This window comes from Tauraco erythrolophus, chromosome 8, assembly GCF_009769465.1.
Source record: "Tauraco erythrolophus isolate bTauEry1 chromosome 8, bTauEry1.pri, whole genome shotgun sequence".
NCBI classification, from domain to species: domain Eukaryota; kingdom Metazoa; phylum Chordata; class Aves; order Musophagiformes; family Musophagidae; genus Tauraco; species Tauraco erythrolophus.
In genome coordinates this window covers 7241904-7265672 of record NC_141472.1, presented here as the reverse complement: position 1 = coordinate 7265672, position 23769 = coordinate 7241904, and the positions used below count along the sequence as shown (strand labels likewise).

At 43.7% G+C, this 23769-nt stretch overlaps 1 protein-coding gene across 2 annotated transcripts in view; it reads right to left on the bottom strand.

The window, feature by feature from the left end:
• The window catches only part of PCNT (pericentrin), a 128927-nt gene that overhangs the window by 21016 nt on the left and 84142 nt on the right, over positions 1–23769 (bottom strand). Inside the window, exons 35-42 of one of the 2 annotated variants that reach the window (XM_086616121.1) lie at positions 22793–22945; positions 22052–22222; positions 20670–21788; positions 15472–15996; positions 14444–14549; positions 13864–14018; positions 3023–3220; positions 2561–2734 (exon numbers count right to left, since the gene is read on the bottom strand). In XM_086616121.1, coding sequence (XP_086472247.1) covers positions 2561–2734; positions 3023–3220; positions 13864–14018; positions 14444–14549; positions 15472–15996; positions 20670–21788; positions 22052–22222; positions 22793–22945 — 2601 coding nt within the window. The remainder of the gene's footprint in view (positions 1–2560; positions 2735–3022; positions 3221–13863; positions 14019–14443; positions 14550–15471; positions 15997–20669; positions 21789–22051; positions 22223–22792; positions 22946–23769) is intronic. The other variant, XM_086616122.1, reaches the window with a different exon arrangement.

The following is a 23769-nucleotide window of genomic DNA, read 5'->3' as shown; positions in this document are numbered from 1 at the left end:
TGGCCTTGTTGAACTTCATGAGGTTCTCACAGGCCCACCTCTCCAGCGTGCCCACAACACCACACAACTTGGTGCCATCACCAAACTTGCTGAGGGTGCACTCGATCCCACTGTCCATGTCACCGACAAAGACGTTAAACAGCACTGGCCCCAGTACTGACCCCTGAGGAACACTACTCATCACTGGCCTCCACTTGGACATTGAGCCATTGACCACAACTCTTTGAGTGCAACCATCCAGGCAATTCCTTATGCACCAAGTGATCCCCCCATCAAAACCATGTCTCTCCAGTTTAGAGACAAGGATGTCGTGTAGGACAGTGTCAAATGCTTTGGACAAGTCCAGGCAGATGATGTCAGTTGCTCTTCCCTTATCCATCAACTCTATAACCCTACTGTAGAAGGCCAACAAATTTGTCAGGCAGGATTTGCCCTTCGTGAAGCCATACTGACTGTTACTAATCACCTCCACGTTTTCCATGTGCCTTAGCATAGTTGCCAGAAGGATCTGCTCCATGATCTTGCCGGGCACAGAGGTGAGACTGACTGGCGTGTCATTCACCAGGTATTCCTTTTTTCCATTTTTAAAAATGGGGGCTATGTTTCCCCTTTTCCAGTCAGTGGGAACTTCACCAGACTGAGACAACTTCTCAAATATGATGGACAGCAGCATAGCAACTTCACCTGCCAGTTCCCTCAGGACTCACAGATGCATCGCATCAGGTCCCATGGACTCGTCCACCTTTAGACTTAGATGGTCTCGAACCTGATCTTCTCCTACAGTGGTGTTGTGGTTTAGCCCAGCAGGCAGCTACGCTACCACGAGGGTGTCCCTTGGAGTGAGGTGCTTCGGAGCTCTCCAAGCCACGTCGCTGCAGTCATCTCCAGTCGGGTAGTGGTGGCCCAGTGTGGGCCCAGGAGACCAGGGGGGGCCAGCCCCCACCTCCCTGCTCTCTTCAGTGTAGGTCCAGCCTCCCTTCGGGCTCCTTTGTCCCCATCTTAAATATAGCATTTGCAGAGGTGCTGATTGGCTCAGCCCTGGCCTGAGGGGATGGGGAGGGTCTCACCTGTCCGACCAGTTTCAGAGCCAGAGAAGCCTTTCACGCTACTTACAGGGGCCGTTTCCACAGCCCCTCCCAAGCTGTCAAACCCCATCACGTAAAGCCAGCACATTAAGCTTTTTTTCACAGCTACTTACAGGGGCTGTTTCTGCAGCCCCTCCAGCAAACCCAGAACAAGTGGGTGGTTCTTCATTCTCCCAGTCCCTGCCTTTGCCTTCTGTGACTTGGGCTGTGCAGCTGGAGCTCTTGCCAATAAGACTGCAGCAGAAAAGTCATTGAGTACCTCAGCCTTCTCCATATCCCGGGTAACCAGGTCTCCCGTTTCCTTCTGGAGAAGGCCCACATTTTCCCTGGTTCTCTTTTTATCACTGACATATCTATAGAAGCTTTTCTTGTTGCCCTTGATGTCTCTGCTGAGATATAATTCTTTGAGGGCTTTAGTTTTCCTAACTTGATCCCTGGCTGTTCGGACAATTTGTCTGTATTCCTCCCAGGCTACCTGTCCTTGCTTCTACCCTCTGTAGTCTTCCTTTTTGTGTTTGAGTTGGTCCAGGAGCTCCTTTTGATCCATGCAGGCCGCTCAGCACTTATGCCTGACTATGGTGGGATGCACCGCACCTGAGCTTGGAGGAGGTGATCCTTGAATATTAACCAACTTTTTTGGGTCCCTCTTCCCTCCAGGGCTTTATCCCATGGTACTGTACCAAACAGATCCCTGAAGAGGCCGAAGTCTGCTCTCCTGAAATCCAGGGTAGTGAGCTTGCTGTGCACCCTCCTTGCCTCCCTAAGGATCTTGAACTCCACCATTTCATGGTCACTGCAGTCAAGGCTGCCCCTGAGCTTTGAGTTCCCCACCAGCCCTTCTTGTTGGTGAGAACAAGGTCCAGCAAAGCACCTCTCCTCGTTGGTTCCTCTACCACTTGGAATAGGAAGTTATCATCAATACATTCCAGGAAACTCATGGATTGCCTATGCCCTGCTGTGTTGTCCCTCCAACAGATATCGGGGTGGTTGAAGTCCCCCATGAGGACCAGGGCTCATGAACATGAGGCTGCTCCTATCTGTCTATAGAGAGCCTCATCCACTTCGTCTTCCTGGTCAGATGGCCTGTAGCAGACCCCCACTGTAATGTCAGCTGTCCCTATCCTCCTTTTAACCCTGACCCATAAGCTCTCAGTTGGCTCCTCATCCATCCCCAGGAGGAGCTCCACGCACTCCAGCTGGTCCTTGACATGTTTCCTTTTCACTATTATGATCTCCTGGTCACTTTTTTTTGTGGATGCCAGCTAAAATAATCAATAGGTTTTGTAACGCAATATACAAAGTTTGAGAAAAATGGTACCAACATAAACTGTAGAAGCCTACGGATCTCACACAATCTGGATTAATGCACAAAGTAAGATTTAACAACAGAAGTAATAAAACTGTAAAACCTTAAAACAATACAAGGGAATACAAGAAATGATTTATGGGCATAACACTTTAAGAGGTTTTCTTACTTGTTGTTTCATGATATACTCCAGTTTTTCCACTAATGAACCGTCACCACCAGGTCCAGGATTGGAGAAGTGAGACTTCAAGTCAATTTGCAACACGTTTCTCTCCTTCTCAAACACGCTCTGTACTGCTTGCAGAAGTTCTCCTCTCCAGTCAGTAGCAATATCTGAATGTTCCTGTTAAAAAAATACGTACTTTTTTAATATGGCATCTCTCAATCTCTAACCCACTGTCTTTGATATCATTACTGTGTAAGAGTATGCCTATCTGTTAATTTAAACAGACTAAAGATGTTTGAAGAGGCCTATTCAAATCCAGACAGGAAAGAATCCCTTGCTCCTCATACATATATACATATACACATACATGCACACACACACACTAACTATATAACAACATGCATTTCTACATACATAAAAAAACCCCTGGTTACCTTGCTTTAAAGGGTATTTTTATTGTCATACCTTGTCTCCTCCATCTGCCACCTTGCTAAGGTAATCTTTCAGTGACTGTATAGCATCCAGTAAGGCCAAGCCTTCCTTCTGCCATCCCTCCATCACCGCTGTGGTCTGGTGAACATTTTTCAGCTCCCTAAAACCAAAGGTGTGTTCTGACAAAGCCAATATTTTGCGACTCTCCTCATATACCATCTTCAGCACAGTCTGAGAAGGAAAAAAAAACCATAATGCATAATATTAGGAAACAGGCATCAGCACCCTGACAGTGCAAGAGTAGGATAAGATAGCATTAGACAACAAAAATAGGAAGGCTGTGATACAGACAAAGGCACATAGGTCTGCCGTGCTACTCAGCATGCTTAATAAACTGAGAATACACACACATATATATTATATATACACACATATGGAGTGAGCAAACAGTTACCAGTTTTATCTTCTAACAACTGAGGTCAATATTTCATAGATTTCATTTCATAGATTTCTAGGTTGGAAAAGACCTTAGAGATCATCCAGTCCAACTGTCCCTAATCTCCCATTAAACCATATCCTTAAGTAGTTCATCCACCCTTTTCTTAAACACATCCAGGCATGGGGACTCAACCACCTCCCTGGCCAGCCTATTCCAGTGGCTGACAACCCTTTCAGAGAAGAAATACTTTCTAACATCCAACCTGAACCTCCCCTGACTAAACTTATATCCATTTCCTCTTGTTCTATCACCCATCACTAATGTAAAGTGCCCTTCCCCCACCTCCCCACCATCCCTTCTCAAGTATTTGTAGGCCATAATCAGGTCTTCTCTCAGCCTCCTCTTCTCCAGGCTAAACAGCCCCAACTCCCTCAGCCGCTCCCCATAAGTTTTATTTTCCAGCCCCTTACAGAGGCCACTGTATTCTTAAATTACAGAGGCCACTGTATTATTAAATACTGTACTGCCAATGTTAAAGTACAAACGGCAGCCTCAGCCAGGGCATTTTATCGCTGTGCACATCAACATGCTAATATGCAATTAAGCCAAAGACCTGTGCTTTATCTTTGTTGTTTTTTAGCTTTTTAGCTAACTTTCCTGGGAATAAATTAAATTCTATCAGTCCGAAGCCATGTTACTAAACCCCAGTGATGTCGGAAAACTCAATTACGTATTTAGACAAGCTTTAATTTAGCAGATTATGTACAAATAACATCTCCCAAAATATGCAGTCTTAACTTACACAGTGGAAATTGTTTCCTCTGACATTGTCAGGCAAAATAATCTCTTCTAAATAAATTCCCTGTTCACAAACTATTACATCATGCACAGATGTTTCCTGGTCTCTTTTCAAGGAAGGTCACTGGAGATTTATATCCTTTTCTACATACATCTCATCAGAAATATCCCAGGCTCAATGTGGAGTTGTTTCTCATTGCTACTCACTTTAACACAACCACAAAGTACTTTTCTTTAACTCTTGATATTCTTTCTTTGCACTTTTCAGAATGGCTTAGCTTTTGAACTAACTTGAGTTGCTTTTCTGTCACTGGAATCAAAATAGTGATTATTTCTAGAGCCAATGCTAAACGATCAAAACCTTTTATAAAAATTAACGACAGTAGCAAACTAATGTGTTCCAACTAAACTGGAATATGCACTCACATCTTACAGCCAGTCAAGTCTAGATTGGTGATCCATGAATGAAACTAAATTAAAAAAAATTATGTTTCTTAAAATAAAATAAAATTCATCTCTTCCATGAAGTCTATAAAATTATGCTCTTTGTGAACTATTATTTTTTTAGATACAGAATCACAGAAATGTTGTAGGTTGGAAGTGACCTTTAAAGACCATCTAGTCCAATCCCCCTGCCACAGGCATGGAGACATCTTTCATTAGATCAGGTTGCTCAAAGCTTCAACCAATCGTAATTTTGAAAACTTCCAAGGAGGGGGCCATCCACAGCTTCTCTAGGCAACCTGTTCCAGTGACACATCATCCTCATCATGAAGAATGTCTTACTTATGTCCAATCTAAATCTACCCTCTTTCAGTTTAAAACTGTTGCTCCTACTCCTGTGTCATAGTTTTATAATAAAAGGAACTGAGGGTCGAGACAAGAACAGAGGGAGCACCCACCAACCATGGTCCCGGGCAAAACAAACTCCACTCTTCTTAAAACAAAACAATTTATTAACAGTTGCTTAACAAGGACAAAGGGAACCAAAAACCGGTTACTTGAGAGGATAAAGAGAAAACAAGGCCAGATCTTAAAAACAACACCTCCCCACTCCCCTTTCCTTTTGTTCCCAGCTCTACCTGCCCCCCAGCGGCTCAGGGGGACAGGGAATGGGGGAGTGCAGGTCAGTTAATCCATGTTGTTACTGCCGCTCCTTTCTTAAAGGAGGAAGAGTCCTTACACCATTTTCCCTTGATTCAGTGGATCCCCTACTCACGAGGAAAATCCCTAAACTTCTCCAACGTGAGTCCTACCTGCAAGATGCAATCCTTCCCCATCAGATTGCTCCAGTTCGGGCTTTACCAGTCTTGGATTCTTAGGGAGTTGTGACCACTCGCTTTGGCATTGGTCGTCCCACGGACTCCAGATGCCTCACTACCTCGTAGTGCATCCCATGCTCCATTATTAACAGTACCTCGTCGTGCATCCCATGCTCCACGACCTCGCTCAGGCATCTCTTCCCCGATGTGGGCATTTCCACTGGCCGCGAGTGGGTCTCTGCTCCCCCGAGGACCGTCATGGTTGCAAGGAGGCCACTTGCAATCTCACCACCAGTTTGCAAGGGAAACTCAGCTCCAGTACACCTCTCCTCCCGCTTCATCTTCACTGACCTGGTGTCGGTGTGGCTGTTTCTCTCAGATCTCCGTTCTCTCTGGGTAAACTTGGCCCAGCGGGCACCCTGGGAGCAGGGCTCTGCCCGAGTTTCCCAGCTGGCTCCGCTGCTGCCATCTTGAGCACGTGGCACCAGCCTGGCACAGGCAGCCGCCCGGCCGGGGCCAAGGAGCGAGGGCAGTGCCCTCCTCCCTTCTCCTCACTCCTGGGCAAAAGCACTTTTTCTGTTCCTTTGTCCCAACTTAAATAGGGCAATTCGCAGAGGTGCCAATGATTGTCTCAACCCCGAGGGTGATGGGAATCCGATCTGGTGGCACAGGGAGCAAATCCCCTCTCCTACCACCAGAACCCCCTCCCCCACATCAAACTATCACATCCTGTCACTACAGATCTTGTAGTGTAGACATCTTTCTCCATCTTTCTTATAAACCTCATATATTGAAAGGCCACAAGAAGATCTCTCTAAAGCCTTCTCTTCTCCAGACTCAACAACCCCAACTTTCTCAGCCTCTCTCCATAGGAGAGGTGTTCCACCCCCTCACCATTTTTGTGGTCCTCCTCTGGACCTGCTCAAACAGGTCTGTGTCTTTCCTGTGCTGAGGACTCCAGAGCTGGATGCAGTACTCCAGGTGTGGTCTCATCAGAGCAGAACAGAGGGGCAAAGTCACTCCCTGCAACCTGCTGGCCACGCTTCTTTGGATGCAGCCCAGGATATGGTTGGCTTTCTGGGCTGTGAGCACACAGTCCCAGCTCACATCCAATTTCTCATCCACCAGTACCCCGAAGTCCTTTTCCACAGGGCTGCTTTCAATCCCTCCATCCCCTAGTCTGTACTAATGCTTGGGATTGCCCCAACCAAGGTGCAGGACCTTGCACTTGGCCTTGTTGAACCTCATGGAGTACACACAGGCCCACTCCTCCAGCCTGCCCAGATCCCTCGGGATGGCATTCTGTCCCTCAGGAATGTCAAACACACTACTCAATTTGGTGTCATCCACAAACTTGCTGAGGGGACAGTCAATCCCACTGTTGATGTCATTAAGATATTAAATAGTATTAGTCCCAGTACAGACCCTTGAGGGACACCACTCCTTACTGACTATCACTGGGACATCAAGCTGTCGACTGTAACCCTTTGTATGCGGCCATCCAGCCAATTCCTTATCCATCCACCAAATCCATTTCTTTCCAATTTAGAGAGAAGAATGTTGTTGAGGACCATATCAAAGGCCTAATGGAAGCCCAGATAGATGACATCACTTGCTTTTCCCTTGTCCACCAATCCAGCCAATTTATCACAGAAGGCCATCAGATTAAAAGGGGATCAGGGAACGTGAGGAATTAGGGGACAGGGAGCAATGGCACAAGGTCCCTGCACGGCGTGGCAAGAGCAATTGCCTGGCAATTCCCTCGCCCCCCAGGTGTCCTTATGGAACAGGTACAGTGCTCTGCAAGGGGAACTGGATGACAGGGAGGGTGATGGCTGTCCCTGCTTGGAGGTGTCTCCAAAGCCGGGTCGGACTGCCGTTGGCATTAAAACCTCATCAAAAGAGGAAAATATAGATGAGGGGCCACACGGAGGGTTGCCTAAGGGGAGTCAGTCTGCTCCACGATTTCTGACTGCCTCTGTTAAAAAAAAAAAGGAGGGTAATTGTCATAGGTGATTCCCTTCTGAAGGGAACAGAGGGACCAATATGTCAACCAGACCCAACCCACAGGGAAGTCTGCTGCCTCCCTGGGGCCCGGGTCAGGGACGTCACTAGGAAACTCCCTGGTCTGGTACGGCCCTCTGATTATTATCCATTACTGGTCATGCAGGTCAGTACTGATGAGGTAACAGAGAGAAGTCCAAAGGCCATCAAAAGGGACTTTAGGGCATTGGGGCGATTGGTTGAAGGGTCAGGAGCCCAGGTAGTGTTTTTTTCAATCCCTTTAGTGGCAGGAAAGAATATAGAAAGGAACAGAAAAACAGACTTGATTAACAGATGGCTCAAAGGCTGGTGCCATCAACGGAAATTTGGTTTCTTTGATCATGGGGAGGCTGTCGCTGAACCAGGTCTGATGGCACTGGATGGGACTTGCCTTTCTCAGAGGGGAACCAGGGACTTAGTGCAAAAACTAGCAGGGCTCATTGGCAGGGCTTTAAACTAGATTTGAAGGGGGAAGGGGGGAATATCAAGAATGATAAAGATATGCTGGAAGTACCTGTAGAACAGAAGAAAGGAATTCCAGCTGCTCCAGCCAGGAAGTCAGGTTCATCTGGGGCCCAACTTAAATGCCTTTATGTCAATGCGCGCAGCATGGGGAATAAGCAAGAGGAGTTAGAAGTGTGTGCACGCCTGTTGGAATACGATCTTATTGGCATCACGGAGACGTGGTGGGATGACTCCTATGACTGGAGTGTCAGAATAGAAGGGTACAGGCTCTTTAGGAAGGACAGGCAAGGAAGAAGAGGAGAAGGAGTTGCCCTCTATGTCAAGGATCAGCTAGAGTGCATGGAGCTGCACCTGGGGACGAATGAGGTCCCGACTGAGAGCTTACGGGTTAGGATTAAAGGCAGAGCAGGGACAGGGGACGTAGTAGTAGGGGTCTGCTACAGACCACCTGACCAGGAGGACCGAGTGGATGAGGCCCTCTACAGACAGATAGGAGCAGCCTCACGTTCACGAGCCCTGGTCCTCATGGGGGACTTCAACCACCCCGATATCTGTTGGAAGGACAACACAGCAAGGCACAGGCAATCCAGGAGGTTCCTGGAATGCATGGATGATAACTTCCTTCTCCAAGTGGTAGAGGAACCAACGAGGAGAGGTGCTATGCTGGACCTTCTTCTCACTAACAATGAAGGGCTGGTGGGGAACGTGATGCTCAAGGACAGCCTTGGCTGCAGTGATCATGAAATGGTAGAATTCAAGATATTTAGGGAAGCAAGGAGGGTGCATAGCAGGCTCACTACCCCGGATTTCAGGAAAGCAGACTTTGGCCTCTTCAAGGATCTCCTCGCTGGAGTACAATGGGATGAGGCCCTGGAGGGAAGAGGGGCCCAAGAAATCTGGTTAATAGTCAAGGATCACCTCCTCCAAGCTCAGGAGCGGTGCATCCCAACAAAGAGAAAGTCAGGTAGGAACACCAGGAGGCCCACATGGATGAATAAGGAGCTCCTGGACCAACTCGGACAAAAAGAAAGCCTATAGGGGGTGGAAGCAAGGACAGGTAGCCTGGGAAGAAAACAGAGAAATTGTCTGAGTAACCAGAGATCAGGTTAGGAAAGCCAAAGCCCTGATAGAGTTAAACCTGGCCAGGGACATCAAGGGCAACAAGAAAGGCTTCTATAGATATGTCAGTGATAAAAAGAGATCCAGGGAAGATGTAGGCCCTCTCCAGAAGGAAACGGGAGATGTGGCCACCTAGGATATGGAGAAGGCTGAGGTTCTCAATGACTTCTTTGCCTCAGTCTTCACTGGCAAGAGCTCTAGCGGCATGGCCCAAGTCACGGAAGGCAAAGGCAGGGACTGGGAGAATGAAGAACCGCCCACTGTAGGAGAAGATCAGGTTCGAGACCATCTAAAGAACCTGAAGGTGGACAAGTCCATGGGACCTGATGAGGTGTATCCGCGGGTCCTGAGGGAACTGGCAGATGAAGTTGCTAAGCCACTATCCATCATATTTCAGAAGTCGTGGCAGTCTGGTGAAGTTCTCAATGATTGGAAAAAGGGAAACATAACCTCCATCTTTAAAAAGGGGAAAAAAGAAGACCCAGGGAACTACAGGCCAGGCAGTCTCACCTCTGTGCCTGGCAAGATCATGGAGCAGATCCTCCTGGCGACTACGCTAAGGCACATAGAAAACAAGGAGGTGATTGGTGACAGCCAACATGGCTTCACTAAGGGCAAATCCTGCCTGACTAATTTGGTGGCCTTCTATGATGAGGTTATGGCATTGATGGATAGGGGAAGAGCAACTGACATTGTCTACCTGGACTTATCCAAAGCATTTGATACTGTCCCACATGACATCCTCATCTCTAAACTGGAAAGACGTGGTTTTGATGGATGGACCACTCGGTGGATAAGGAATTGGCTGGATGGTCGCACTCAAAGAGTTGTGGTCAACGGTTCAATGTCCACGTGGAGGCCTGTAACGAGTGGTGTTCCTCAGGGGTCAGTACTGGGGCCAGTGCTATTTAACATCGTTGTTGGAGACATGGACAGTGGGATTGAGCGCACCCTCAACAAGTTTGCAGATGACACCAAGTTGTGTGGTGTTGTGGACATGCTGGAGGGAAGGGATGCCATCCAGAGGGACCTTGACAGGCTGAAGAGGTGGGCCTGTGAGAACCTCATGAAGTTCAACAAGGCCAAGTGCAAGGTCCTGCATGTGGGTCAGGGCAATCCCATGCACAAGTACAGGCTGGGCAGAGAATGGATTGAGAGCAGCCCTGAGGAGAAGGACTTGGGAGTGCTGGTGGATGAGAAGCTCAACATGAGCCGGCAATGTGCACCGGCAGCCCAGAAAGCCAACCGTATCCTGGGCTGTATCAAAAGGAGCGTGGGCAGCAGGTCGAGGGAAGTGATTCTGCCTCTTTACTCAGCTCTCGTGAGACCCCACCTGGAATACTGCGTTCAGCTCTGGGGTCCCCAACACAAGAAGGACATGGAGCTACTGGAACGAGTCCAGAGGAGGGCCATGAAGATGATCTGAGGGCTGGAGCACCTCTGCTATGAAGACAGGCTGAGAGAGTTGGGACTGTTCCGCCTGGAGCAGAGAAGGCTCCGGGGCGATCTTAGAGCAGCTTTCCAGTACCTAAAGGGGGCCTACAGGAAAGCTGGAGAGGGACTATTTACAAGGTTGTGTAGTGATAGGACAAGGGGCAATGGATTTAAACTGAAAGAGGGCAGATTTAGGTTAGACATAAGAAAGAAATTTTTCACTCTGAGGGTGGTGAGGCAGTGGAACAGGTTGCCCAGAGAAGTTGTGGATGCCCTATCCCTGGCAGTGTTCAAGGCCAGGTTCGACAAGGCTTTGGGCAACCTGGTGTAGTGGAGGGTTTCCCTGCCCATGGCAGAGGGGCTGGAACTAGATGATCTTTAAGGTCCCTTCCAACCCTAACCATTCTATGATTCTATGATTAGTCAGGCACAATCTACCCTTGAATGAAGCCAGGCTGACTGTACCTAATCACCTTCCTGTGTTCCATGTGTGTCAACATAAGTTCCAGGAGAAAGTGTTTCCTGATCTTGCTGGGCACTGAGTTGAGGCTGAAAGGTCAGTTGTTCCCAGAGTCCTCCTTATTATGCTTTTTAAAAATGAGTGTGATGTTTCCCTTTTCTCCAGTCACTGGAGACTTCATCTGACTGCCACGACTTTTCAAAGAGAGTGGCCTGGCAACTACATCTGCCAATTTTCTGAAGTCTCTGCAATTCATCTCTTTGGGTCTCATGGACTTGTGTATGTCCAGGTTCGTCAAGTGGTCTTGAATCTGATCTTCTCTTACAGCGGAAGGGACTTTATTCCCTCAGTCCCTGCCTTGAAGTTCATGGACTAAAGATGTGAAAAGAACAACTGCTGGTGAAAACTTGGCAAAAAAAGTTGCCAAGTACCTCAGCCTTGTCAGTTGTCACTAGTTCTCCTGTCTTATTTATCATATGTGTGCATGTGTACATACACACACTTTTTCTTTAATCTTCCTTTGCTGTCCAAGGTACTTGTAGAAGCCCTTCTTATTATTCTTCCTCACGTTTCTTGGCAAATTCCCCTCTAACTGTGCCTTGGCTTTCCTGATCCCATCCCTACACATTCAGGCAGTGTCCCTATATTCTTCCCAACTTACGTATCTCTGGTACCACAGCCTGTGTATTTCCTTCTTACATTTTAGTTTTACCAGGGAGTCCTTCCTGAGCGATGCTTGTCTCCTGCCTTCCTTGCCTGATTGGCATATGGGAATTGAAAGCTCTGGTGCTCTAAGAAAGACGTCCTTAAATAGCTGCCAGCTCCTGCTCCTTTTTTTCCTGAGGGCCATTTCCCAGGGAGTTCCATCCACAAATTCCTTACACAACTGAAAACTTGTTCTCAAAAAACGTAGGGTCCTGACTCTACTCTGTTTTTCAAAGACGGCTCTGCACTATCATTTTTTTTTTCTTTTTACATAGAGAGAAACCCTGCTGCCTCTCCTTCCTTCCCTGTCTCTTCTAAACAGTTTATAGTCATCGATTGCGTCATTCCATTCATGTGATTTGTCCCACCAAGTTTCAGTAATAGCAATCAGATCATAGCTTTCTAGCTGCACAGTGATTTCCAACTCTTGTTTGTTTGTTACCCATGCTATGTGCATTGGTACAGAGGCACTTCACTTGGGCTGTTGACTGTGCCACCTTTTTGAGGAACAAGCCCCAGTTTTTGAGGCATTTCAAAGACATTTCCCCGTTGGTTCCTAATACATCAGCAGTCCCTGGTTCTTCTCTACTGCTCAAAACTCAATCTCCTTCTTCCACTAAGTCTAACTTAAAGCTCTCATTATAGATTTGGCCAGCTTATTGGTGAAGACACTCTTGTCCCACTTAGTCAGGGGAATCTCATCAACTCCCAACAGACTCAGCTTCTCAAAGGTAAATCTATGATTATAGAAACCAAAATCCTGAGTACAGCACCAGCTACACAGACAGGCATTCACCTGTTTATATCCTCTGTTCTGGACCCCTTCTTCTGACTGGGAGGATGGAGGAGAATATCACCTGTGCTCCCAATCCTTTTAACATTGATCCAAGAGACATATAGTGTCTTTTGATGGTTCCAAGTTACCTTGTTACAGTATTGTTAGACCCTACATGGAACAGTAGGGGTGGATGATAATCTATTGGCTTAGCAGTCTCTCAGTAATGTCATGAATACAAACTCGTGGTAGGCAGCAAAATTCTCTAGAGAAATTGTCTGGACAGCAAATGGGAATCTCCAATCACTAATACTTTACATGATTTTCTGGTGGCATTTGTCCTAATGCGAGTGGGTGGTTTCATCAAGATTGCATGGTTGGCTTTTCCTGGATCATGTCAGTTACTCAATGTGCTCTTCATCCTCCAACACCAGACCATCATATCTGTTATGAAGAAGCACTTCAGAGGATGGGGGAAAGTTCCTCCTTCTGTCCTGAGCCGAGGTAAAGGTCCAGTTTCCTGCATCTTGTGAGTTACTTGTGTCAGTCAGCTTGAGTTTGAACTCAGCCTTCCTTCATTGCACAGATCTTCCTTCATTTTGCTGAGCAAGCTGAAAGAATCTGCTAAACATTTTAGCAGACAGCATTCACTTTGTAGGGAACATATTTCTTCTAGTTTCTTATTACTGAAGTTTCTTCAAGTATTCAAACTCACTGTAGCCTACTGCACTTATCCCTGTACTTCTCACCAGCCTCATCCAAAAGATGATTTGGAACACTCAATTTCTCCCTTTTACCAGATGGAATTCCTGGAGTGCCTGAGAGCTCGTTCAGTTGCAGCACGAAACCAAAGAGTCCCAGGCATACACTGTCTTAAATTTGTCTTACTGACTAGAGTAAGCAGTCACTGCTCAGTCTTCTGTGTATTCTTCATGCTTCTTGCATTACCTCGGAAAGATCTCTCCACACCCTGCAGTGGTGCTTCCACAGCTCTCCATCATATCAGAATAGCAAGGACAGGCAGACGAGCACAATGTCAGCTAGCTATGCTTATTTATGAAACAGCTTTCTGTAAAGCCTCCAAGACAAACACATAGATAAGATCAACCAGTCCTTGTACCGCCACAATTTGGAATATCACCAGTGCTGTCCTAACAAAACTTTGTAAATTTTAACAAGTACAAGCAAGACAAATGTCAGTAAATTTGTCATACAAGAGATGCAAAAACAACTCAAGAACCATAATCACCTTTAAGTTTAAACCATTACCAAACAGTTTACAGTGTAAAGGTAGCAGCTAACTATTTTATATTAGCATTTCATTTTCACTGTTTCAGTTTTAATTTACTGGCATGCTTTTATTAATCACGTTACCTTCAGTTGTGGTGAAATTATTTCCTTTTCTCTCATTGATTCCATAATATCTGGAAACATTCCACGGTATCGCAGATAAGCCATGAAACTAGCATCTAAGTGGTCTGACGCTTGTGGCTCCTGCTTTAGTTTAGCTGCCAAGTTTGAGCTGGTATCTGAAGAAAGAGACAGCACCCCACCCCCAAAAGTGTTACAAAGATGAAAAGAACTTGAAACAAGGATAAAATTGCAAAATAACTGACTTCTCCTGCTAGTATGAACACAAGGTCAGCTGAAGTTGGTTGGTTTTACTTACAAAAGTAAAAAGGTTGTAAGGTGCCTTTAGCACCAGAGAAGTGCTGTAGTTAATTCAAGACTCGCTAAAACCCATTGTCTCTTTTTCAGTGTATAAAGCTGAAAAGGTAAAAGCAGACTTCCACTAGTACAAATATACAAGTCGTTCTAAACAAAGAACCACCCAACAATGGCACAGCTTTCAAATAAAAGATCCACAGTAAAAAAACATGGGAGAAAGAGGAAACTTTATAATATTGTTACACTGAAGGTAAAAGGTGAAAGGAATCTACAAAGTTAAACTTACTGCTGCCATATCCATCGCTCATGGCATCTGTGGCAGATGCTCTTGATCTTACATCGTCTTGTAAGTCAGAAGGAGTTAAAGTCAGATTATCAGCTTCTCTCATCTGCTTGGAAAGAATTTGTCACGTTAAAGTAGTTTTCTGAATCCAGCTGTAGAGTTTTCTGCATTTATAACAACTTTGTTACTAGTGCAGATTTTAGCTAATGCCTACTTGATTACAGTGTTAGAGATGGCAAATAGCATGATGAATGCAATATTGGTGCTTTTGGAACCCCATTCCATCTCATTTTTTTCTCCTTTTCAACAGTCTTAAGAAACAGACACATATTTATAATTGATTGCCCTTCATGACCAAGGCACAAACCCAGAAGATTAATTTTTTTGAAGTACAGACTTTATCTTCCTGTGAAATGATACAGACACAGATATATAAAATATTTACATTAAAAAGAAAACCCTCTATTTTCCGATTTTCAAACAGCCTCTTCTAACACTCAACAACAGATACTCGTAAGTGGAGAACCATTACAGTAAAGTGAGTACTGTGGTAGCAAAAAAGTTCTACAGGTTTTAGCTCAATAACTTGCACATGAAGAATTATCACAAATTCATCAGTTACTTCCATGTAGTGTCACTGCAAAAGTACATGGATTTGAAGAGTCTTCTCAATAAATCTACTGAGAGCACATGAGCAATACCCATATTTTCACTGGCACCACATCAGCAGTGTATAGATGTGCAGGACACAAAGCCTGCTGTAAACATCTTTTTGATCAATTTTAGGTTTTGGAAGGCTGTTTTCAATTATTAGAAGCAGTGGTAAACAATGTTTTAATACAGGCCAGAATTTGCTCCACTATCTGACAGTGAGAGAGGAACTAACAATCGTATGTCCAGAACATTACTGGACCTACCCCTCTTGGTGTGTAAGTTTCTACTACTTGAAGCTAATGGCCCAACAATGATCCAAGGGGGACAGAGCTGAGCAGTCTTGTTTAATTAGAATTCAGACATGAAATATCACTTACTAAAATCTTCTCCATATCTTGGTCGTCATCAACGGAGTAGGTACTTTCAGAGAAAGCTGGAGATTTTCTATCTACTCCCACTGCTGCTTCCTCATTGCCATTTTCATAGAGGTTAGAATATCCCACCAATACAGAATTATCTTCTTGCATGGATGACCTGGTGTGCATAACTTCCAAATCTGTGCTTTCAACTTCCGAAAAGGGTGTCAGATGAAGCACTGGTTGAAGTTCCATGCTTATATCTTGCTTTCTCACAATCTCAGGTGAGCCCCATGAAGCCATACCTGCAATGAAATTCTGGAAGTCTTCTGAAGTGTCTTTGCCTATGTTCAAATTGTGTTTTGGAGAATCAGGAGTCTGATGATTTTCCAACATTTGCTGGCAATGTTTTTTCAAATCTTGCTTCTCTTCAGAGCTGTTGATCACATCCAATTCCTGAGTCAAGATGTTTTCTTTTGATTGCTTAATCTGAGTTTTTGGATTTATATTGTGAGTTGTCATGTCAAACATAACTTCATCTTTTTCCTACAAAGAAATAACATGTTAATTGTTTAATGGTATTTAAATACGATTTTACAAACTGAAAAACATGCATTTAAAGAGATCTTCTCAAATTTAATAGTCTTTATTATTCTTCCCAGGTTTTATGTAAAAATGATCTGGCACTATATTTTATATGCCAGCTAACCAGGCTTTTTAACAAGCATATCATCAATGGGAGGGGGGGAAGAAGAATTAAAAAAAGATCTGTACAATAAACAAATGTGTTTCTGCAGAGCTGATCTTTGTATCAATCCGGAAAAAAGGGTATTCCTTGTAACTGTGTAGGTAATCTTCCTACTTTCAAATACATACGAATCAAAACCTATTGCTTTCCCAACTGGACAAATCTCCTGAACTATCTTAAGGCTTAATTCCTGACCCACAGCACCAAGAAAAAATGGTTAAGAAGTCTACAGATGGTTCCTATGCCTGCCATTTCAATGCAGGAGAAACTGTCAACCATCTACTTCTAGTCACTGCTGGGAAGAGGAACATGGATTCACATGTCCCATCATGTGAGACACACAGCAGCCATACATACCAACATGCTATATCCTAAATTTTGGTACGGCCATACTTGTACCTTTTAGTGTCCTGTTCCCACAGGGGTACTCTATCCATTTATTTTTTGGGTTTTTTTCCAAGCATCAAACAAACTTAAGTCTCTGCTTATCAGCAAAACTGCAGACCATTTCTCAAACTCTGACTCCATAAAAACAGATACACTAGGTCAGACCAAAGTCATTCTACCCAACCACCATCTCTAACAGAGGCCAGCAGGGAAACACAGCTAGCATGGATACAACAGGTGTCCATCTTCCTCAGTTCTTGTCCTTGCACTTAACTAACAAGCCTGAAGGTTTGGGTATCTGAATGGCCATAGATCTTTCCAGCATCTTTTCCATAGTGTGAGGGCATAGTCACTGGCCAGGCCAAGGCACTTACACCTTCAGCCTGCAGAGACATCTGATTAATGTCAATACTATGACACGGAGTATGCAGATACATCCCTGCCTACCTTGCTACAAGGGCTCTCATTTAGTCAGCGTTTCTACATAAAGCGCTTTCTTCCCAAGGCTTCTTGAAGTCATTGTTCTTTTTCTATGACCTTAATGCTCTTTTCAACAAGCAGGTGTGTCACAGACACCATGGGAAGGCTGCTGTTGCAGAGCCACTGCTCCAACAAGTCCCACTGTTTCCTCCAGAAGTCAAGCAGTCAAACCGTCTTCCTGTCTTTCAGCCTCTAAATCTGTTACTCACTCCACCTGGAGGCTGACATCCAAATGGAATATCTCTGGACCACATCATGAAAATACCTTTACCCTCATCCTTAGGGTCCAGTGGGCTAGTGCCCAACTCTCTGTAATTCCAGGGCTTAGTGATACCATTAATGTAGAAACTCCTGAGAGAAAAGCAGGCACAGGTGTGCTCATGGCAAAGGCTGTGCCTCTTCTGTGGCAGAAGGGAGACTACAGAACATATATCAAGCATGCCAAGCTGCAGCCTCTTCTCCAATGCCTCTTCAACCAAGCAGAAGGTCTGGCTAACTTGCTCCCCCCATGTTTTTCACCTTCAAAGCCCCAGGTACTGAATCCTCTCTCAAAGTCTCCTCCCGATCTGGCCCTTTACCAGGGCTCTGTTTTCCTTACTTGCTGCCTTCCCTCCCATCTTCTCTCCTCTCTTCAAATCAGGAATTCTTGAATTCCTGGTTCTGTGGTTCCCTCTTGTTCTACCACCATCATCCGGAAGAAGGTTTAACAGGACTAGAACAATCTTGATGCAAAGGAACCCTGCTGGACAGCAGAGCTTTGTCCTTTCCTTGCCAAGTGGTGCCTACCCAAGCATGTCTGCCCAGCTCCCTGCAACCCAACGCCTACACATCCCAGGCCACCTACACAGTCAACATCTTTGTTTGACAGTTCTTGGTTGATTCTTCCTTCAATTGCTTCATCTGTCATTTTAAGTTAAAATTACTCTTTTGACCTGTTAGATTCTGTGGCTAAGAATCTAAAAGATGCACTGTTTGAAAAGATATTTCTTTTAGTTTATTTTAAACCTGCCACCGTGCAAATTTCATTTCAGCCTCCATACCTCTTACATTGTAAGATACAGTGAATAATTGTTCTCCCTATTTTAGACTGTCACCTTAATCCTTTTGTGTTAATCATCCATCTTAACTGACGAGTCCTAGCCTGTTTTTAGTTTAGAGCTAGCTGCAAGTACTTTACCCTTCTAGCTGCTCCTCCAGCTTTCATTTTAATACGTTTCCTAATTTTCACATTGTTCCGCTTTTGAATCCCCAGAATAACTGTAGGGGGTTTCTTTGCTCCTTTAAAAATGCTGCATCTGTTTATGTTAAGTCCACTATTACACAAAGGCTCTGCAATATTAACAATTTGAACCAACTCTTATTCATGATTCAGGGTTAAGTAAAGAGCTGGTTAATCTCATGTGGGTCTTCTGTCTTGGTACTCCACGCAGCAGTCATTTCTTTTCCTCTGAAGATGTTCTGTGTAATGGCATTTAGCTAATGCATAACAGAACAGAAATGCCCAAATAACATTATTTTTCCCCTTCTCCAGCTCTCAGGCTCATGGTCACTATCTTGCTCAGATAGCCAATACTCTAAAATCCAATACGGTACTTTTCCTTATACTGGGATGAGCTACATGCATAGGAAAAGGTCTATCATAATGAATACATGAAGACATGGTAGTTTACTTACTTTGATTCAATATATTCTCCAACTTTGATAATCATCCCTACTTAGCCTACTTCAAAACTTTTAGCACTTAAACATGGAAATACATATACTGACATATATACATGAACTTAAACATTTCAGAATCTAAGTTTCTACTTGAAAAGTGATTTTTAAATCATTTAACTGGCCCCAGAAACCCAGCATACCTTTATATCCTTCAAAATTTTACCACTTCTCTCTTCACTGAATCCTAACTCCTTTTTTGCTGAACCTAATTCAGAATTAAGTTATTCTTTATGAGATGCTACCTTTACAATTAAATTCTATTCATTCTGTGAAGCATTCGTAGACTTTAACTCTCCATGCATTGTGTTCAACAGAAAAAAATTTTTTACATGAGGTGTTTCCATCCTAAATACATCAGTGTAGCTCAAAGATAACAGACAAAATCCTAATGAAAACCCACTGTTATTACTGAGCAGGTTTTAAAATAAAGAACTGGACCCTGTTGTGACTGCTGGGCTATGAAGCCAAGTGGCAAAGTAACATGAAACATTTTGCAACATCATGGTAACTCCGCAAGCAGGTTTTTACCATTAGTGATACTGATATCAAGGCTCAGCTATTTTGCCTAACTTGGAAATCCAATGATTCTACCTACAAACCATCATTTCTACCTGGTGTTGAAAAGTCATCTTCCCTTCCCACTAGGAACGAGCAAGTAGCACAGTATAAAGTCTTTGCGTTTTTACGCCCATATCATACTGCCAATCAGGACTCTCAAAATCCACATAAGCCTGATACCTAACTTCTATCCTTTCCCATGCACTCAGAAATTATTTTCATATAAGCCTTCTTACTAACACTTACCATGTCTGTAAGCCAGCACGTTGGTATAGGACAGATATAGATATATATAGATATATATACACCCCCCCTCACCCCCCCCTCCAGCTCTTTGAGAAACAGGTCATCTGGGTCCTACTACTTTTCAAAATGGAGGAATTTCGCGTTAGGTTATGTGGAGCAAATGGTTCCAGAGAAGATTCTAAGTAAGAGTCATAATAAGTTTTCTAAAAAGATAAGAGACACGACTAAGTGTTTTCCAGTAGATCTCCAAGACAGCCATCTAACATGGCAAGCATGGTCCTAGTAGCTCACGTGGGTTGACTTGGCTAGCTGTGAAATGCCCACCTAGCCACTCTTTCCTTCCTCAACAGACCAGGAGGAGAAAATAAGATGGAAAGAGCTCGTGGGTGGAGATAAAGACAGGGATATCACTAACCACTCTCATGTGCAAAACAGACTGGACTTGGGGAAAATTTATTTACTGTATTGCCATTAAAATAGAGTTGGATGGCAAGAAACAAAGACAAACACTGAAAGAGCTTCCCCTCACCCCTGCCCTACCTTTTCCCCCCAGGGTCAATTTTCCTCCTTCATTCCAAACTCCTCTACCTCCTCCAGTGCAATGTGGATACCTGCTCCAGGATGGTCTCTTCCATGGGCTGTTTCCCATTCCCCTTACTCCTCACTGCCTGTGCAGTGTTTTGCCCTTTCTTAATGTTTTCGCAGCAGAGCCACACAGGCTCAGCTGTGTCCTGCAGTGGAACCAGCTGTGCCAACTGCCAACACCTTGCCACCTACACCTAGTACATACTCCTTGGGATCCATGCCCTAAGCCATATCCAGCTCAGAAAAACTGACTGGATCAGGTTTCCACACATGCTTGCCCTGTTCTTAGTTCTTCCAGGCATCTACCTCTGGCCACTGCTGAAGAAACTACACAAAGACCCTTCAACTGACTCACCACAGCTGGTTTTATGTCACAGTATTCATCTTCACCCTTTCTTACAGCACTGAAAAGGATAAACTATAGGGCTTTAAATGACACATAAAATTGCATTATTTTGAAAAAACAAATAATACTACTAAAAAACAAATCACGTACCAGTTTATCAGCTGGGGAAGCCAGTACTGCAAATGACTGATGGACATTTGCTTCCAGTTCTTCCAAATCCTCCACTTCTTTAAGGGCTTTGCCTTTTCTGTCCCTCTGGCAGAACGGCTTGAGAAGGTTAGTCTCTTCATGATCACATTGCTCTTTTAGCTTGTATGACTCCAACCGTGAAATAAGTTCACCTCTTTCCAATCGTAAGACTTCAAGCTCTTTCACATATGCCTTGATTTGATCTTCCAGTTTTGCAGTGCTACCTTGCAGTTCATTGATTTCTCTCTGATAAGCTACTTCTTTCTGATTCAGTGCTTGCACCTGGAAACCAAGTCTAGAAACTTCTAACTGAAGACTACAAACATCTTGAGCCTGACTTGCATCTCTCTCTTCCAACTCAGTTTGAAGCTCTGCTGTCTTTTTTGTTAAGTACTGCAACTCACTTGCGTCAGCTTCTCTTTGATCTGCCATTCTCTTTATTTGCATATCTTTCTCTAGAATATTTGCTTCCCTTTCTCTCACAGTATCTTCAAGTTCTTGAATGCGAGAAGCTGTCATCCTTGCTTCAACCTCTCTCTGAGAAAAATGTGTTTGGAAAAGAGTGTACTTTTCCTGAAGTACATCGTACTGTATTCTCAAAGAGGTTAGCTCTGCAACATGCTGCTCTGATGACTCTTGTAATTTTTGGCATTTTTTCTCCAAAATTTCCACTTCTATTTTGAACTGTGATTCCTTCTCTTCCAGTCGCTGCTGCAGAGCTTCTCTAGCAGTTGAGACAAGCTCTAGTTCCTCCTGAAGTTCTCTCACTTTGGAGAGTAATAATGCATTTCTTCTGTTTGCATCAATATCACCCTGACAATCTACTAGCCCCTTCCTCAACTCATTCTGAAGGTTTTCCGCTGGCTTTCCCAACGCAAGTTGACACAGATCATCTTGGTTGTCGCTAACTTCATAACATACTGGTCCAAATTGCGCCAGCTCTTTTTGAAGCTTCTCAATTATTCCATGGAGTTGCTCTACCTCTTCATCTTTGTCCTTATGCAGCCTTTCCTGGTCACCACGAAGGTGCTCAACAAGTGATCTGAGTTCTTCAATTTCGGATTTTTGGTCTTCCACAACCTGAGCAAAAGGGTAAGGTCTGAATATTACTGTATGTAGACAGAATTACTACTGCACATTTAAATTGCATTTGTCTTCTGAATCACACAGCCACTAAATCACATTTTTAATAGCAGGAAGAACTGCACACTTCGACTGGTAGCTACTCAGAATACTCTCTACTTTCCTAAGAAAATTATCAAATAGATTTAATTTGCAAAAAGATTATACACCTCTTGCTTCCCCCCAAAATCAAGCAACTAACATATATTAAGTACTCTTACTTTATTTTCCAGAGTATTCTCTAGCTCGTGCTGAAGCCTCTTCATTTGCTCATTCAAGTGATCAATTTCTTGATTCTTTTCTTTAAGTAGTGCTTGTGAGAATGACAAATCTGAGGAATCACCCATACCCAGCTCTTGATTTTGCTTCACATGAAGTTTTGCTAGATCCTCCTGATCAGAAAAACCAGCAACCTCATTAGAAAGGACTTACTTTCTCTCCTAACCTAATGGCAGAACAGAACTAAAGGCTTTATTTAAACATTCTCCTCACTGTAGAATGTTAAAGGACTCAAGAACACAACTACAGCTACTTTGGGTTTGTACCACTGGATTAGATTGCCCCAACATTGCTCAACTCTCAAGGTAAGAGATGAACACTCTAGTTGCCAGACCAACAACCAATCAGTTTTATAACTTGTAACATTTGCTATGCACACAAAACTGTACAGTGTTTACTAAATAACAACACTGTAGTTCATAATGTGTCAGGGCCAGAAAAGAGGTAAGCTTTTTATTTAAATCAAATGACTGTAGAAGATAATGCCATAAGCATTAATCTAGAGTATCAAGGGGTTTTTGTTCTACAATAACCAGCATTAGCCCTGTAACAGTAACACAATATTCCCTTGACAAGAGAAACAAACTCAGTATCTGCTTATAACATCACAAGACGAAGACCAAGACACCCCAGAAAGGTCTCTGAAGTTTTAGCTGGTGCACACTAAAGCTAAGGAAACCTACCTTCAAGTGTGCATTCTCTAACTGAAGCTGGCTGATGGTGGAAGTGCTAAGGTTTTTTTGCATCTCTAACTGCAAGTTCATCTGCAATATCTCCTTGTTTTTACTGATCAAATTATCTTTATGTTGTTGTAGTTGGTCTAACAAGTTTGCAATCTAAAAAAGAAGAAAATGCACAGTTGTTTCAATTAAGTCCTCTTACTTAAGCAGAAAAGATAAAACTTCCTTCATTGCCTTACTGAGCGAGTATTGCCTTATAGAGCAAGTAACTTCAGCAAATTCTATGATTTGAGCTCTCTCTAATCAATTTACATTAATAAAATACCTCTGAAAAACCAAAGTACTGCAAAGGTGGTTTTCTATTTTCTTTTCTTTTAAAAAAAATAAAATCTAACTGCTCATAAAAGATATGTTCATCTATATTCTGAACAATCAAGGCTTGAGCACTGATGTAATTTGACATAACAATAGGAGATATGTTAGCATTTGATGTCTAATGTGATCACAAGCAGTTAACATAATCACCATTCTCCTTCTCCTAGAGGACAGAAATTAGCACTGCAGTGCTAATCCTAGTAACACAGCAATCAAAAAAGTTCTGAGTATTGATTCCTTCAACCTGTAAAAGAGTCAATAACTACACATTTGTCTGTTTTTAGCTGTTTGAAAGCTTGAGAGCAAAGAGCTATTTGGAAACACTGTGACTTTGACACCATCGGGTTTCAACATCTCTTGCCTTAATGGATAGCAATGTATAAGGGCTTTGAGAATGAAAAGGGTTTAGTGGCTCTTGAAGTCTGACTTCACAGAAGGCAGGGAACTGCCATCTGTAAGAAATTAGTTTTCATTGTCTTACTGGTCTTGAAACAATAGTGCATGATTAACTGGAGGATCACCCATGGTTTTTTTCTTTGCACATCCTGAACTGGACTGTATGTTTGGATATTACAGATACTATAATAATTAGGTAGTATCACAGA